Genomic DNA, 19054 nt, shown 5'->3' with positions numbered 1-19054 from the left:
GAAGATTGAAGATACAAGCATAATATATACACAAAATGAAATGTCGTTACTATGTACGATCGTTTGACACACTGTTGGTACAATGGTGAGATTGCAGACACTACAAGCAACTATGGAGTTTGAGTGTGTTTAGAACCCTAGTCAGTAGACCGCCAGGCAGGGACGTTTCAATAGGCTGCACACCTTGTCATTTCCTACTGCCTTTGAATCTTGTATTATAAGGTATCATTATGGAACTGAAAGACATACTGAATGAAATAATCTATCTATCTATCTATCTATGTATCTATCTATGTATCTATCTATCCATATACCTACATCCTAATACAATCAAGAGTCCAGCTACAAAGACTTGACACCAATGCCACGTTTACAGTACCACAGTCAGTCTATAATCGAAATGTTTATAACGAAAGAGAAGATATGGCACCACCGCAGTCACTCTTTGATACAAAGTTTTTTAACGAAAGAGAAGATATGGCACTACCGCAGTCACTCTTTAATACAAAGATTTTTAACGAAAGAGAAGATATGGCATCACCGCAAATCAGCTAGATATTACCCTTTGTAGCTCAACTATATTGCCCATTCCTGTATAGGACACGTCGACGGTCTCATTCGATGTTATGGAAATGAATACAACAATGAAATTTATTATGGTAGATTACCCTCCTCCATTGCCATTGAATAATATTGGCCAGTTATTTTTCTCGGATGTTATAAGAAGTTAGTAGCCTTAATAATGATCTGTTTACGTCTCGATTTTGATGTTTTGACATTGTACAATAATAAACATGTCATAAAAGATATAAAATATAACAAAAAAAATCTTAAATATATCCAATATTCTCTGATTTTTTACAAGCTTAATAGTTTGAATAGGTCTGTTTATAAAACTGTTCTATTGCGTTCCCACATTTTCCAAAAATACATTTCTCCTAAAAGATATGAGCACAAAAATTCTTAAATAAATCTAACATTCTCTAATCTTTTACAAGCTGAATAAGCCTCTGTACCATGGTCTCCCACTATCTTGGGTTAGAGTTCTCTTGCTTGAGGGTACACTCGTGCACACTATTCTGTCTAATTTCTCTTCCTCATATTTTGTTAAAGTTTTTATAGTTTACATAGGACATATTTATTTTAATATTATTCTTAAAATGTTTATTTTTTCCTTGTTTCCTTTCCTTACTGGGATATTTTCCCTGTTGGACCCCTGGGCTTATAGCATTCGGCTTTTCAACTAGGGTTGTAGCTTAGCAATTAATAATAATAATAATAATAATAATAATAATAATAATAAATCTATTATTATTACTGCTCTATTGTGTTTCGACATTTAACAAGAATACATATGCCATAAAGGATATGTACAAAAGTAGAAATTCTTACAGAAATAAGAAAATATTTTGAATAACACTCTCTCTATATTACTGATTTCTTATGCTCCGACATTGTCTAAAAATACATGCCATAAAAGATATGTACAAAAGTAGAAATTCTTACAGAAATAAGATTATAGTTTAAATAATACTCTTTTTATATTACTGATTTCTTATGCTCCGTCATTTTCTAAAAATACATGTGCCGTAAAGATGCACATAAGTAGATATTCTTACAGAAATGAAAAAAAAAAATGTGATTTGGGATAGTATTAGCTACAGGATAAAATATAAGCACATACATTAAGCACAACGTAAAATAAATCAGATTACACAAAGCATATGAGCATTCTACAGCATTCTCTAATTCAGAATGCCATCGCGCTCCAACGGAGACTCAAAACTGTAATTGGACTTCCGGTCATCAATCCGAAAACTCATATTTCCGAAAAATATTCCTAACGAACCGTTGCTTTCATTAATATTATAATCATTATTAGTTTTTTTCCGGCACATTCGCGATTAAGGGTTGTGGTGGCCGATGTGGTAACGTCCCTGACTGGTGATTGCCAGACTGGGGTTCGAATCCCGCTCAAACTCGTTACTTTATTTGGTCGCTGCAACCTAACCCATTATTAGTTTTTCCGGCACATTCGCGATTAAGGGTTGTGGTGGTGGCCGATGTGGTAACGTCCCTGATTGGTGATTGCCAGACTGGGGTTCGAGTCCCGCCCAAACTCGTTAGTTTCTTTGGTCGCTGCAACCTCACCATCCTAGAGTTTCTTGTAGTGTCTGCAACATCCCCAACACTGTGAGGTAAGAATGGTCGTTTTCTGGGGAGCCTAGAGATCTACCTTGCGAGTCATCACCAGCCATTGCCTGGCCATCCCTGGTCCTAACATGTTTGGAGTGAGGACTTTTGCCCTGATCATATGTATATATGGCTAGTCTCTAGAGCATTGTCACTGTCCTTTGCCTCTGCCATAGCTACAGCTAAGCAATTAAATTTCCTCCAACTTATTCACGACTTTTTCAAAATATTTTTTGACTTCACACGAGCACCTGTTCCCATGGATTGTGGTGGCCTAGAGGTAGCGTGCTTGCCAGGTGATTGCAACACTTGGGTTCGAGTCCCGCTCAGATTCGTAAGTTCCTTCGGTCGCTGCAACCTCACTATCCTTAGAGCTAAGGGAGGAGGGTTTCGATGAGCCTATATGTCTATCTGCTGAGTCATCAGCAGCTATTGCCTGGCCCTCCCTGGTCATAGCTTGGAGCTGATCATATATAATATGGTCAGTCTCTAGGGCATTGTCCTGCTTGATAGGGCAATGTCACTGTCCCTTGCCTCTGCCATTCACGAGCAGCCTTTGACCTTTAAACGGCAAGACGAATCGGATCCAACCAACGCATTCCAACGATTCCCAAAAAATGAATTGAATGGCTGGAATCACATTCCAACCACGGAGAAGAGGTTCAATGACTGTGTTCCCAATCGCATGACACCATGTCAAGGGAATGAAGAGCGCTTCATTCCATAATTCATGACCAGAAAAGGCGTGTCTTAGGCTATATCTCATGTTTTTTTTTTTTTTTTTTTTTTTTAATGCTTCTTGCGTCATTCCTCCTGTCACGTATATCTAAGCGTGTGAGAAGGTGATAGATTTACACATGATTTTTCAATGTGGGAATATGATGAGTCTTTTCTCATCGGTAGCCAATGATATATAGAATATTCTTCCTGTTTTGGTTTTCCTTTTTTTGGAAAAGACTTCATCATTTATTTTAAATTTGTAATATATGTACAGTATATATATATATATATATACATATATATATGTATATGTATATATATACTGTACATATATATATATATATATATAATATATATATATATATATATAATATATATATATATATATATATATAAATAAACTTATATATACATATATATATATATATATATATATGTGTGTGTGTGTGTGTACCTCGTACGCATTTATGTGTGTGTTAGTGTGATGCATTCGAACAAAGTTCCTTTAATGAGGCCCCCCCCCCCCTCCGCCCTTCAACCCCCGCCCTCCATTCCATATCAACTCGTGAAATTTGATTGCAACATCTCGTCAAGGCATCCCCTTTCCTCTTCCGGCAGACTTGAAACGATGAAGATGAAAAGAGGAAATGGCAGCATCTCCAAGCTCATGACCGAAAATTACTGTCCGTTATGTCCCCATCATGAGAGCCAGTCGACAGAGTAGAGAGAGAGAGAGAGAGAGAGAGAGAGAGAGAGAGAGAGAGAGAGAGAGAGGCCAGACACACACACCAGCCAACAGGACTCTGTAAAAGAATGACACAGGGTAAAGGTCGTGTTTTTGTCGTTCTTTTAAGTTTAATGCAAATACCCACAGACTAAGAGAGAGAGAGAGAGAGAGAGAGAGAGAGAGAGAGAGAGAGAGAAGAGAGAGAGAGGCCAGACACACACACCAGCCAACAGGACTCGGTATAAGAATGACAGAGGGTAAAAGTCGTGTTTTTGTCGTTCTTTTAAGTTTAATGCAAATACCCACAGACTAAGAGAGAGAGAGAGAGAGAGAGAGAGAGAGAGAGAGAGAGAGAGCCAGACACACACACCAACCAACGGGACTCGGTATAAGAATGACACAGGGTAAAGGTCGTGTTTTTGTCGTTCTTTTAAATTTAATGCAAACATTCACAGACTAAGAGAGAGAGAGAGAGAGAGAGAGAGAGAGAGAGAGAGAGAGAGATTGTCAATTACAAATAAAGACGTATAAAATAAAAATGATTGTGTGTCCTACTCACTAGGTCAAGGACACTGAAGGAGAGAGAGAGAGAGAGAGAGAGAGAGAGAGAGAGAGAGAGATTGTCAATTACAAATAAAGACGTATAAAATAAAAATGATTGTGTGTCCTACTCACTAGGTCAAGGACACTGAAGGAGAGAGAGAGAGAGAGAGAGAGAGAGAGAGAGAGAGAGAGAGAGAGAGAGATTGTCAATTACAAATAAAGACGTATAAAATAAAAATGATTGTGTGTCCTACTCACTAGGTCAAGGACACTGAAGGAGAGAGAGAGAGAGAGAGAGAGAGAGAGAGAGAGAGAGAGAGAGAGAGAGAGATTGTCAATTACAAATAAAGACGTATAAAATAAAAATGATTGTGTGTCCTACTCACTAGGTCAAGGACACTGAAGGAGAGACAGAGAGAGAGAGAGAGAGAGAGAGAGAGAGATTGTCAATTACAAATAAAGACGTATAAAATAAAAATGACTGTATGTCCTACTCACTAGGTCAAGAGAGAGAGAGAGAGAGAGAGAGAGAGAGAGAGAGAGAGAGACTACAAATAAAAACGTATAAAATAAAAATGATTGTATTTCCTATATTCTAGGTCAAGAACACTGAAGAAGGTCACGAGAGAGAGAGAGAGAGAGAGAGAGAGAGAGAGAGAGAGATCTTGAAGACATCTGAAAGGTATCATGAAAAAGGAAGCAGCCGTTATCTCGAAAAAAAGAAGGAGGTCTAAGATGAGACACAGACTCAATTGCAACTACTTGCACTTCTTGTAAGACCATCACAAACACGATAGAATTTTGACCTGTTTATATCCATCAAATCTAAAAATATGATGATGAAAAGCCCTACAGTAATAAAAAACAAGAAACACTTTAATCTATCAACAGAGAAAAGTATTATTCAAGAAAAAAAAAAAAAAAAAAAAAAAAAAAAAACTTTGCAAACGTGATTTCGCTGATTCATCCTATACCCTGCTTGATTTCAAGAGGCGGCCCTATTCATTTTTAAATGCCCGAATCACTACTGTAAATGCTACGGATACTAAAACCTATTTAATTATCCTTAACCATCCAATAATATCTTAAGTTTCTCACATCGGTCTTCTATGTAAAAAAAAATATATATATGATTTTTCTACATATATATCCACCATTTATCAACCATTTATCTCCACCATTTATCAATAAATCATAAAAATCCCATATATATATATATATATATATATATATATGTATATATATATATATATATACATATATATATATATATATATATATATATATATATATATATATATATCTCAGTGGCTTCCAAGAACAGAAGACAGTAACTCTCAAGAAAATCTAAGCTCGACAGTTTTCACATTAACAGTGCAACAGCATTTACGTTCCACCATCAATTATTTGTCGTCGACACGTTTCGAGTCACTCTTTTTCCTTGTGGCTCTTCATCAGGGCTACACTGGACGAATGATTATACTTTAATACAAAGGCTACTGAGGAATATATTTTCACACACTGTTTCGATGTATATATTTTCACAGATATTTTCGACAAATTTCGTCTCTTACGGTCGAAATATAATTGAAAACACTTTGAGAAAATACAAATTGTGTTTACAGTTGAAGGTTTCTCCATCAATTATTTGTCGTCGTCAAATGTTTCGAGTCACTTTTTTTTTTTCAGTGGCTATTCATCAAGGCTACACTAGATGAATGACTATACTTCAATATAAAGGCTCCTGAGGAATATATTTTCACACACTGTTTCGACGTATATATTTTCACAGATATTTTCGACAAATCTAGTCTCTTACGGCCGAAATATACTTGAAAACACTTTGATAAAATACATATTTTTTGTACAGTTAAAAGTTTCTCCATCAATTACTTGTCGTCGACACATGTTTCGAGTCACTTTTTTTCCCCGTGGCTCTTCATCAGGGCTACACTGGATGAATGACTATACTTTAATACAAAGGCTCCTGAGGAATATATTTTCACACACTGTTTCGACGTATATATTTTCAGACATTTTCGACAAATCTAGTCTCTTACAGCCGGAATATACTTGAAAACACTGAGAAAATACATATTTTGTATACAGTTAAAGGGCAAATGAGCTTCCAAGCTGTCATCAGGTAGCGAATTACTCATGCCTTGATGTCAGGTCCCGTCCCAAAGCCTTCTCTATTCTTACTGCTAAACTCATTAGGTTGTCGACAAAGTTTTAATTGGATGCGAATAAAAAGATATTTGTGCTATTGGAACGATTGTAAAAACCGATTTTCAAAAAGAAGTCTTTGATTTCTTTGGATGAAAAAGGAGTAGGTGAGTTTATTCAAATAGTTTAGATATTTTATAGGATGTGTGTTCTTTTCTGTCTGTATGGATCAGTAATTACAAAGATTAATAATACATATATATTAAAAAATAAATATAATTTGATTGAAGTGTAAGTGAAAAGTTTTTTTTTTTTTAGTAACGAATCAAGTAATTATTAAATCTGACTCATGTAAAGAAATTAATATTCGATAATTCTAATATATTTTAAGTTAATCCTAATTTAAGTTTAAATCCTATTTTTTATCAACTAATCAAAGTATAACTGGTTACATTTGACAAGGTTAATCTAATTTATATTCAAATATATTTTAAATTAATGGATATTAAAAATCCACCGTTATACACGTTGTATATTTCAAATGTACAATGTTTAAAAGGTGAACTAAAATCATTTGACAATTACAATTACAAAAAAAAAAAAAAAAAAAATAAGTATTAGTTAAGCTAAAACATCAGATATGAACGTTTTCTAGCAAGTGAAGGGTCTTCATATTAAAACAGCTTTCTAATTTCTTAAATTAATCTTGACCGACAATCGTAATATAAATTAATCAACATAAAGTGATCTGTAAGAGTTAGAATAATTAGATTGGAAATCATTCTGCACCATTTTCAAATTTCTCAATTGAAATAAAATGCTACAAGATATAAAGATTGCAAATGTATAGGGGAAAGTGTACCGGTATGTATGGCCATATGTATCTATATATATAAAACAAAGCCCTGGGTTATGTACCTGATGGGTTGTAGACTGTAGTGGGTATCAATTAGCAGGCATTATAAGAGCAATCTCATATAAGAAATCTATTTTCTGGCACGTCAACTCAACAGATTAAACACACACTCACACACATATGATGCAGCCATTTTTAATCCACTGCAGGACAAACACCACAGACATGTCCTTCTTCCTGCCTGGAGTTCGACCATTTCGTCACCACGCTGGCCAGTGCGAACTGGTGATGGTGGGGGACTTTTGCTTGATCTCTCACAGAAAATCAGTTTAGTATGAGTGTCCCTAACTAATACAGCTTTGGTGATCATAGCGATACACAAACTCTTTCAAACGTTTACAGTAAGTTTTAAGTTTTCTAAGAGCGAAAATGCCCTTATATATAGCCTCTCTCTCTCTCTCTCTCTCTCTCTCTCTCTCTCTCTCTCTCTCTCTCTCTCTATATATATATATATATATATAAATATAGACGGATAGATAGTTATATTTGTTTGTATTTTGTTGAATGTATTCAAAAGTCCTTACTCACACACATACTCATATATATATATATATATATATATATATATATATATATATCAAAATATTTCACAAGCCAAGATAATTTTGATATAACATTCCTTATAATCATGAACATTACTATTTACAGGTAAATCACCATAAAAAGACAACTCAACATTAATCTCCCAAACTTCGCCTCCATCAAGAAAACAACAACACAACAACAACAACAACTACAACAACTCTTGTCACGCCTCCAGAACTTCAATGATACACTTTGAAAGGGGGAATGTCTGGCGGGGCTTTTGGAATCCCATTAAGAGGCTCGGACAGACGAGACCGGAAGGCCGCTTACGAGGTTAATGATCTCGCTGGTGACTAGGGAGTCTTCTCCTGCAGCTATACGAGCCTTCCTGAAGGATGCTGCTGCTGCAGGTAACAGATCGAGTTAGTACGTAGTACAGGTAACCTTTCTTTTACAGGTAGTAGGTTGGCCAGGACACCAAACCACCCGTTAAGATACCATAGTCCATTTCTTTTAGCGATGCATATTTGCACCGACTCGCAGCGGTGCCACTTTAGCTCGGAAAAGTTTCCGGATCGCTGATTGGTTGGACGAGATAATTCCAACCAATCAGCGATCACGAAACTTTTTCGAGCTAAAAGGGCACCGCTGCGAGTCGGTGCAAATATGCATCGCTAAAAGAAATGGACTATAGAGCTAGAGAGCTATTGGGTCCTTTGACTAGCCAGACAGTACTACATTGGATCCTTCTCTCTGGTTACGGTTCATTTTCCTTTTTGCCTACACATACACGGAATAGTCTGGCCTATTCTTTACACATTCTCTGTCCATATACACCTGACAACACTGAGATAACCAAACAATTCTTCTTCGCCCAAGGGGTTAACTACTGCACTGTAATTATTCAGTGGCTACTTTCCTCTAGGTAAGAGTAGAAGAGACTCTTTAGCTAGGGTAAGCAGCTTTTCTAGGAGAAGGACACTCCAACCATTGTTCTCTAGTCTTGGGTAGTGTCAGAGCCTCTGTACCATGGTCTTTCACTGTCTTGCGGTTGCGTTATCTTGTCTGAGGGTACACTCGGGCACACTACTCTATCTCATTTCTCTTCCTCTTGTTTTTTTTTATAGTTTATATATAAAATATTTATTTTGATGATGTTACTGTTCTTGGAATATTCTATATTAAAAGCTAATTACTTTTCTTGTAGTTTCCTTATTTCCTTTCCTCACTGTTTGAGCCCTAGGGCTTATAGTATTCTGCTTTTCCATCTAGGGTTGTAGCTGAGCGAGTATTAATTATAATAATAATAATAATAATAATAATAATAATAATAATAATAATAATAATAATAATAATCATCATGAGATGGAATAGCTTTTTTGTTCTTAATTGGTATGTCGAACTTTTTTTTTTATCTGTGGACATAATTTGTTGCTTCTTTATGGCTATATCTTTTTTCTGATATATATATATATATATATATATATATATATATATGTGTATATATATGTATGTATATATACATACATACACACACATATATATATATATATATATATATATTATATATATATATATATATTTCTATAAATCCAGCTCTTTTTGTTGTGCGATTAGTTGCCCAGTTTTCTTTGTTCTTCATAAAGGCGCCCAGCTGTTTATCTTCCTCATGAATATGCTCTTTTTTATTCTTCACAAAAATGTTTTTTTTCAATTGTTGTTCATGGAAAGGCTTTTGTTTTCTTTTGTTCTTCATATAGATGGAATTTTTCTTTTGTTCTTCAAATAAATGGAATTTTTCTTTTGTTTTTCAGGGAAATGTCAAAATCTTTGTTTTTCAAAGAAATGTCAATTTCTTCGTTCATTAAAGAAGTGTCAAAATCTTTGTTCTTCAAAGAAACGTCAAGTAATTTTTGATCTTCAAGGAAATCTCAAATTCTTCGTTTTTCAAGAAAATGTCAAACTCTTCGTTCTTCAAGGAAATGTCAAACTCTTCTTTCTTCAAGGAAATGTCAAATCCTTTTTGTTCTTCAAGGAAATGTCAAACTCTGTTCTTCAAGCAAATGTCAAATTCTTCGTTCTTCAAGACAATGTAACTCTTAGCTCTTCAAGGAAATGTCAAATTCGTCGTTCTTCAAAAAAAATGTCAAACTCTTGGTTCTTCAAGGAAATGTCATATCCTTTTTGTTCTTCAAGAAAATATAAAACTCTCTTTCTTCAAACAAATGACAAATTCTTTGTTTCTATAAAGAAATTTCAAACTTTTCGTTCTTCAAGGAAATGTCAAATCCTTTTTGTTCTTCAAGAAAATGTCATTTAAAACTCTTTGTTCTTCAAGGAAATGTCAAATCCTTTTTGTTCTTCGAATAAATGTCAAACTCTTAATTCTTCAAGGAAATGTCAAATTCTTCGTTCTTCAAGAAAATATCAAACTCTTTGTTCTTCAAAGAAACGTCAAATTCTTCGTTCGTTAAAGATATGTCAAGGTTTTCGTACTTCAAGGAAATATCAAATACTTTTTGTTCTTCAAGAAAATGTCATTTCAAACATTTTGTTCTTCAAGGAAATGTCAAATCCTTTTTGTTCTCCAAGGGTATGTCAAAATCTTTATTCTTCAAAGAAATGTCAATTTCCTCGTTCTTCAAGAAAATGTAACTCTTAGTTCTTCAAGGAAATGTTAAATTCTTCATTTTTCAAAAAAAATTTCAAATTCTTTGTTCTCCAAGCAAATGTTAAATCCTTTTTGTTCTTCAAGAAAGTATCAAATTCTTTGCTCTCCAAGAGAGTGTCAAATGCTTTTTGTTCTTCAAGAAAGTGTCAAATTCTTTTTTCTTCAAGGAAATGTCAGATTCTTCGTTCTTCGAGAAAATGCCAAACTGTTCTTCAAGGAAATATCAAAGTCTTTTTGTTCTTCAGGGTACAGTACATTTTTTTTTCATATTTTCTTAAAGGAAATATCCCTTTTTTTTCTTTTTTTCTCGAAACTTAAAATCAACTTGACAAAAGATCTATAAATCACTAAAATCAATATAGAAATATAACCTTGATTTTCTCTTTAACCTATTCATAAAATAAAGGTAAAAAATGAAATTTAGAAACAAAACAAAAAAAAAAAGAAAAAAAGACTTTACAAAATGTACTTTCCATCAGTTATACCTATTTATAAACTACATACCAATGCAAGGGAATTTTTCTTTGTAAGTTCAAAAATATATATTTTCTATTTGCATCTCCTAAAATAACTCCTTTTCCATTACCTTCTTGACATTTTACTTTTCAAAAGAGGATTACTGAAACACATCTAGAATTTATGAATGCATTTTCTTTGTGTGATAATTTTAATCTTCTTTTCCGCTACACACACAAAAAAAAAAGATAGAAAAAAATACTATCGGACAATTTACCAGTTAATTAACATATTTCATCTTTGTCATCTTTTTTTCTACATTGCACATTTGATTTGTTTTATGAACAAATAGAAAATAAAGCCAATGTTTGTTTAGAAAGGGTTACAATATGAACCTATATTTCTATACTGATTTTAGCAAGTTTTAAAACTTCGTGAAGTTGATTTTATGATTCGGAAAAAAAGAAAAAACTTATTATTTCCCTCAATAACAAATAAAAAACCAACAGAGTTCCACAAAGAACAACAAAAATTGCATTTCTATGAAGGGAGAAAAAAAACCGTTAAAATCTGTACCATTTAACTGCCATAAATGGATATTGTATTGATATGAAAAATCATTCATATTTCTCTGCATTTTCCTTACATATTCTTCTTCATTTTCAATAAGGATTAGATTTCATCAACCCTCGAGTAATAATAAAAAAAATAAGAATCTTTTCCAGTTAATTAACAAATATGAATGATGGATTGATATGAAAATCATACATATTTCTCCCCATTTTCTTTATATATTCTTCTTCATTTTCCATAACAATTAGATTTCATTAGCCACTGAGAAAAAAATAATAATAAAAAAAAATCAGAATCTTTTCCAGTTAATTAACAATTATGAATGATGCATTGATATAAAAATCATACATATTTCTTTCCATTTCCCTAATACATTCCCTACATTTTTCAATAACTATTATACTTTTTCATCAACCAACGAGGAAATATTCCTCAAAAAAAAAAAAAAAAAAAAAAGACCAGAAAAGAAGACACTTCGAGCGGCAAGATCTCAGATCTGCAGACACAGTTCCCTTTGTATTAAAAAAAAAAAAAAAAAAAAAAAAAAAGGTGGAAAAGAAAAATCATTGACCAAAGTTCCTGAAAGGGGACATAATGAAAAGGAGATAGGGTGGTATAGTTTTCCAATAAGATTCTTCATTCGTAATCCATATTTCTGATCAGGAGTCTGACGAAAAGGTTGCGAAATGGCGAAGTGCTAGACGAAGTCCTGGACGATGTCGTAGACGAAGTCACAAACGATGTCCTACATGAAGTCCTAAACGATACCCTAGACGAAGTCATAGAGGATGATCTTGATGAAGTCATAAACAATGTCCTAGACGAAGTCATAAACGATGTCCAAGATGAATTCATAAACGATGTCCTAGATGAAGTCCTAAACAATACCCTAGACGAAGTCTTAAAGGATGATCTTGATGAAGTCCTAGACAATGTCCTAGACGAAGTCATAAACAATGTCTTAGACGAAGTCATCAGCAATGTCCAAGATAAAGTCCTAAACGATACCCTAGACGAAGTCATAAAGGATGATCTTGATGAAGTCCTAGATGAAATCATAAACGATGTCCAAGACGAATTCATAAACGATGTCCTTGACAAAGTCATAAACAATGTCTTAGATGAAGTCATAAACGATGTCCTAGACGAAGTCATAAACAATGTCCAAGATGAAGTCATAAACGATGTCCTACACGAAGTCGTAAACGATATTCTTAGACGAAATCCTAAACGATGTCCTAGACGAAGTCAGAAACGATGTCTCAGACGAAGTCCTAAACGATACCCTAAACGAAGTCATAAAGGATGATCTTGATGAAGTCCAAAACGATGCCCTAGAAGAAGTCCTGGACGATGTCCTAGACGAAGTCAAAAATGATGTCCTAGATGAAGTCATAAACAATGTTCTAGATGAAGTCCTAGACGAAGTCATAAGCAATGATCTTGATGAAGTCATAACCGGTGTCCTAGACGAAGTCATAAACGATGTCCTAGACGAAGTCATAAACGATGTCCTAGACGAAGTCATATACGATGTCCTAGACAAAGTCATAAACGATGTCCTAGACGAAGTCATATACGATGTCCTAAAAGAAAACATAAACGATGTCCTAGACGAAGTCATAAACGAAGTCCTAGATGAAGTAAAAAACGATGTCCTAGATGGAGTCATAAACGATATCCTAGACGAAGTCATAAACGTTGTCCTAGACGAAGTCATAGACGATGTCCTAGACGAAATCATAGACGATGTCCTAGACGAGGTCAGAAACGATGTCTCAGACGAAGTAATAAAGGAGGATCTTGATGAAGTCCTAGACAATGCCCTAGAAGAAGTCTTGGACGATGTCCTAGACGAAGTCCTAGACAAAGTCCAAATCCAAAATTCCCGAAGTTCTTCTACAGCAGAAGATAATAAGACTTGTGATGGAGGCACATTGTTTCCCCCTGGTGAAGGGGGGAGGGGGGTAGCCTTGGTAGGGGGGTGAGAGAAGGGGGGGGGGAGGGATGAAAGAGAAAATGCTTCCTTTGAGGGGAGTACATACCAGCTCTCCAAATAAGGAAAATGAAAAGTGGAAAAAAATTTGAAAGGGAGAATTCGAAATCGAATACCTTCATCTACTTTTCTCTGGTTCAAAGGTAATTGATTCCAGTCTCTTAGGAAGCCGTGCCACCTACCTCTTATTGAACAGATTCTTCTATTCTTAATCTACATTCAAGTTACAGCTTTGTTTACTTACAAACATCCAAAGACTTTCTGAAAAAGGTAAAAAATACTTGAATATTTGCAATTTAGCTTTTAGGAATTTTATACATTTTTCTCATCCTTGCCATTCAGTATCCATCAAAATAAAACTTAAGAGGTTGGACAACCAGAAGGAAGAAAGCTAGAAAGTGAGTGTAGCTAACGCACGAAGGGACACTGCAAAGATACTCTTGCCCACGCCTAAATTTAGGCTTAATATATACGCCGACGATACTATTATCCTCCAGGCGCATCCATTATCATAGAGAACGTAGCCATCAATTATATAGAAAACAGGATCATCAATTACCATAGAAAATGACTATATCAACTATATAGAAAACGGGTTTAACAATTGAAATAGAAAATGGGAATCAGTTATAGATAACACAGCCATTAATTATCATAGATAATGTAGCCATCAATTACATAGAAAACGGGGTCATCAGTTATCATAAAAAACGACTCTCTCCACTACCTAGAAAACGGAGTTAACAATTGAAATAGAAAACAGGGAATCAGTTTTAGATAACAAGGCCATTATTTATTATAGAAAACGTAGCCATCAATTACATAGAAAACGGGGTCATCAGTTATCATAGAAAACGACTCTATCAACTGTATGGAAAACGGGGTTAACAATGAAAATAGAAAACGGGGAATCACTTATCATAGATAACAGGGCCATTAATTATCACAGAAAATACTGCCATTAACACTAGAAAACAAGGCCAACAACTATATAGAAAAGGGGGTCATCAACTAAAATAGAAAAGGGGGTGCACGACTGATCACAGAAAACGGGAAATCAATTATGAATTACCAAAGAAAACGGGGGCATCTCTCATGCTAAAAACGCGGCAACTGGTTATAATAAAATATTATTATTACTATTATTATTATTATTATTACTATTATTATTATTACTTATAAGGGACACTTGTTCTTGCCTCACCAAAAGACATCCAACTCAGTCTATCAAGCATCAGGCAAACACGAAATGTCTTACTCTAATGAATCTCAAAGCGAATTCTCTTTGATCTAAACCATTCTGAATAGCTATGAATAACCACAAAGGAATTATTGAAGCGGCATATGTAAATATATCACCAAAAGAAAATCATTAACGTTTAGAATATCAACAAACATGAAAGAGATTAATACGTGGATATTTCTTTTTATTAATAATCTAAACTTTAAAGGAAATAAAAATAAAGATTGCATATTTGAATTATGAATATGAGCATATCATATCCATACTAAAATAATGCAATAATAATAATAATAATAATAATAATAATAATGATAATAATAATTATTATTATTATTATTGAAAGGGATTGATTACGCAGTTCAATACTCAATGAGAGAGAGAGAGAGAGAGAGAGAGAGAGAGAGAGAGAGAGAGAGAGAGAGAGAAAATGTTTCACTAGTTTATTAAATCATTTGAGGAGAGAGAGAGAGAGAGAGAGAGAGAGAGAGAGAGAGAGAGAGAGAGAGAGATGTTTCACTATTTTATTAGATCGTTTGGATACAAAAACAAAGCTAAATAATTATAAAAAAAATAAAAAACTAAATTTTAAAATTCACCGAAAATCTTGATGAATTAGGCAATGATGTTGAAAGGCCTTTTTGCTAATATATTTTTAGTAGGTGAGTCACTTAAACCTGGTGAAATAATAATAATAATAACAAAAATAATAATGATAATAATAATGATAATAATAATAATAACAATAATAATAATAATAATAATAATGTCAATAATAATGATGATAATAATAATAACAATAACAATAATAAAAATAGTAATGTTAATATTATTATCTTAAAAACCACAACAACAAAAACAGCAATAATAATAATAGTAATAATAATGATAATAATATTAATATCAATAATAATAATGATAATAATAATAATAATAATAATAATAATAATAATAATCATAAAATAATAATAAGACCAATCTAAAAAAAAATCCTTAAACTAATAAATTTAATAACCACCAAAATAAATACAATATACCACACAAAAAAGACTAAGCCCAAAATAAACAGTATAACATTCGGATTAAAAAAACTACCCTTAAAACAAGCAAGTAATGAAAATAAATAAAACAAGGTATCCAACAATATACAGTCACCTATTATGAAAAGAGCAACACAAACAAAACAAATAAAACAAACAAATAGAATCGAGCTGCAACATCCAAACCCATTGATATACAGCCAACAATAAGCTTGAATATTTTCATTTTCGAGTTTACATTTTACCCCCTGATAACTAACCCTGGGTTTAAAACTCTCTCTCTCCGAACTCTTTTTTTTTTTTTTTCCCAGCGTGTTGGCTAAATGCCCATGGCACATTGGCCCATCATCCTATAGGAGGACTATAAATTACTTTCTCGTTTAGCAAGGGGAGCCAGAAATTAGGGGAATCGGACCTAAACATTTCTAGGTGAAATGTTTTTTTTTTTTTCTTTTTTTAAGGTGAGAGACACGGTGACTTTCTCTATATGGATTATTTTAGGATAAAAAAAAGCATACCATAAAATCAATGTATATATTTATATATAATATTTATATATATATATATATATATTATATATATACACACATATATATACATATATATATATTATATATATATATATATGCGTAAAAATCACAGGAAAACGTGATGCTCAGATGCAGAAGAACCACAGGGAAAATTAAAATACAGAATATACACTTGAGTCCTGACTAGTTTCGTGATACTGGTCCTCTGAGGAAGTATCACGAAACTAGTCAGGACTCAAGTGTATATTCTGTATTTTCATTTTCCCTGTGGTTCTTCTGAATATATATATATATATATATATATATATATATGTATACATATATATATGTATATATATATGTATATATATATATATATATATATTATATATATATAAAACATGTACTTTCTATACAAATACATTTAGGCAAACACACACATAAACACACATGTATAAGTAAGTTGCTTAAAAATACCCATAAAAGAAACCCCCCAAAAATCAAATTAATCATAATGTTTCAACAAGTACACATTGGCACTCATCCATAATGATGAGAGCCAAAGTGTATTAGTTGAAATATGGTGATTAATTTTATTTCTTTAATTTCTTTAATGGAAATTTTTAAGAAACACATTAATATTAGATTTAATTTAGAACGAATACACACACACACCACACACACACACACACACACACATATATATATATATGTATATATATATATATATATATATATATATATATTATATATACAATTTTGGTACGTTTCGTTTACTTACATATCAAAGGACTGACACAATAAAGAAATACTGTTTTTGGCGTTGTTAATAGTTTATATAGGACACATCTGTTTTGACGTTACTGTTTTAAGAATGATTTATTGTTAATTTATTCTCATAATTTATTTATTTCCTTATTTCCTTTCCTCACTGGCCTATTTTTCCCTATTGGAGCCCTTGGGCTTATAGCATCTTGCTTTTCCAACTAGGGTTGTAGCTTGGCTAGTAATAATAATAATATAATAATAATAATAATAATAATAATAATAATAATAATAGAGGCAAATAAAATGAAACAAAGAAACTGTCGTATGCTCTTTACAAATAAAGGAGAGGAGAAAGGGAAGGGGGGGGGGGGGTTACTACATCCCCCATAACATGAAAACAGTCCAAACCTGTCAATCTTATTGACCAAGCTTTCCTAATCTTTATTCTCTTCTGTACCCCTGGGAGAGTTTTATAGATTCCATTATACTCCTAAAATTGAAGATAAAAAAGTGAATATTGTAATTGAGACAGAATACCTCATGTACAGTACTAGATATTGATCAAATGTACCCCTAGCGGAGTAAAAATGTACCACTGAGGAGACATGTACTTCAAGTTGGGAATCCCTGCTCGCCTGAAGACCCTACTTTCATACAAACACTGAAGCTCTCTCCTGCTTGTATTCTTCGAAGACACTATTCTATATTACTTCTCTTCCTCTTGTTTTGTTAAAGTTTTTATAGTTCATGTAGGAGATATTTATATTAATGTTGTTAATGTGCTTAAAATATTCTATTTTCCTTTTTCCTTTCCTCACTGAGCTATTTTCCCTGTTGGAGCTCTTGGGCTTATTGCATCTTGCTTTTCCAACTAGGGTTCTAGCTTAGCAAGTAATAATAATAATAATAATAATAATAATAATAATAATAATAATAATAATAAATATTTTGCAGGAATCACATTCCTTACTTAGTGAAAATTATCACGAAAATTAACCTATCAACCATCTCCAATTTTTGACAAACGACTGAATAGCACGGTTACTTTGGTCGCTGCTACCTCACCATCCTTGTGAGATAAGGATGGGGGGGTTTAGGGAAGCCTACAGTTCTATCTGCTGAGTCATCAGCAGCCATTGCCTCGCCCTCCTTGGTCCTAGCTTGGGTGGAGAGGGTGCTTGGGGGCTGATCATAAGTGTATATGGTCAGTCTCTAGGGCGTTATCCTGCTCGATAGGACAATGTCACTGTCCCTTGTTTCTGCCATTCATAAGTGGCCTTTAAACCTTTCAAACCCTTTAAAAGCCAGATTTTGACGCTTACGCTGCCAACTAAAAATACCAAAAACAATCACAGAATATTAAAGTAATTATAATCTAACACAGTGAAGACATCTGCAAGTGTATTAGATGAATACGTCTCGTAAAATGATAATCATGGATATGGTAAGAATATTAAAGAGAGCTCTATGTTCTTTTCAATATTCGCAAAGTTATAAAGTGAAAAATGTCTCAGACGAGAGAGAGAGAGAGAGAGAGAGAGAGAGAGAGAGAGAGAGAGAGAGAGAGAGAGAGAGAGAGAGAGAGATTAAAGTGGATAATTTAGACGTCATTCAATAAAAAAATTATTATTTCTTGACATTAAAAGTGTTGTTAGCAATAATACTAACCACATCGTTAGTATAGAGTAGCAATTGTCTCCAATCCTATTAAAAATAAATTGGACATTTTGCTTAACCGTGACCTTGACCTTCGACCTCGACATTTCAAAATTTATTCATTTCCAGCTTTTTACATAAGTTAATTCCTGCAAGTTTCAACACTCTACGATTAAAATTGTGGCCAGGAAGCTATTAACAAACACATACACAAACAGTGGGTCAAACATAACTTTCTTCCAAATTCGTTGGCGGAGGTAATCATGAAAATTCTATCATTATTAAACCTCCCTCTTTTTTCCTTCCTTTTTTCTTAAAAATTGTGGCCAGGAAAAGAGAAAAAAACAACAGGGGC

General features: G+C 33.4%; 1 protein-coding gene across 1 annotated transcript in view; it reads left to right on the top strand.

The window, feature by feature from the left end:
- Positions 1 to 19054, top strand: part of LOC137639810 (fap1 adhesin-like) — a 109984-nt gene that overhangs the window by 8283 nt on the left and 82647 nt on the right. The window contains exons 4-5 of the mRNA XM_068372052.1: positions 12154 to 12737; positions 12787 to 13466. Of these exons, the coding sequence (XP_068228153.1) occupies positions 12154 to 12737; positions 12787 to 13466 (1264 nt within the window). The remainder of the gene's footprint in view (positions 1 to 12153; positions 12738 to 12786; positions 13467 to 19054) is intronic.

This window comes from Palaemon carinicauda, chromosome 4 (assembly GCF_036898095.1).
Source record: "Palaemon carinicauda isolate YSFRI2023 chromosome 4, ASM3689809v2, whole genome shotgun sequence".
Taxonomy (NCBI): domain Eukaryota; kingdom Metazoa; phylum Arthropoda; class Malacostraca; order Decapoda; family Palaemonidae; genus Palaemon; species Palaemon carinicauda.
Note: the sequence above shows the minus strand (reverse complement) of the source record. Positions and strands in the feature narration are given on the sequence as shown.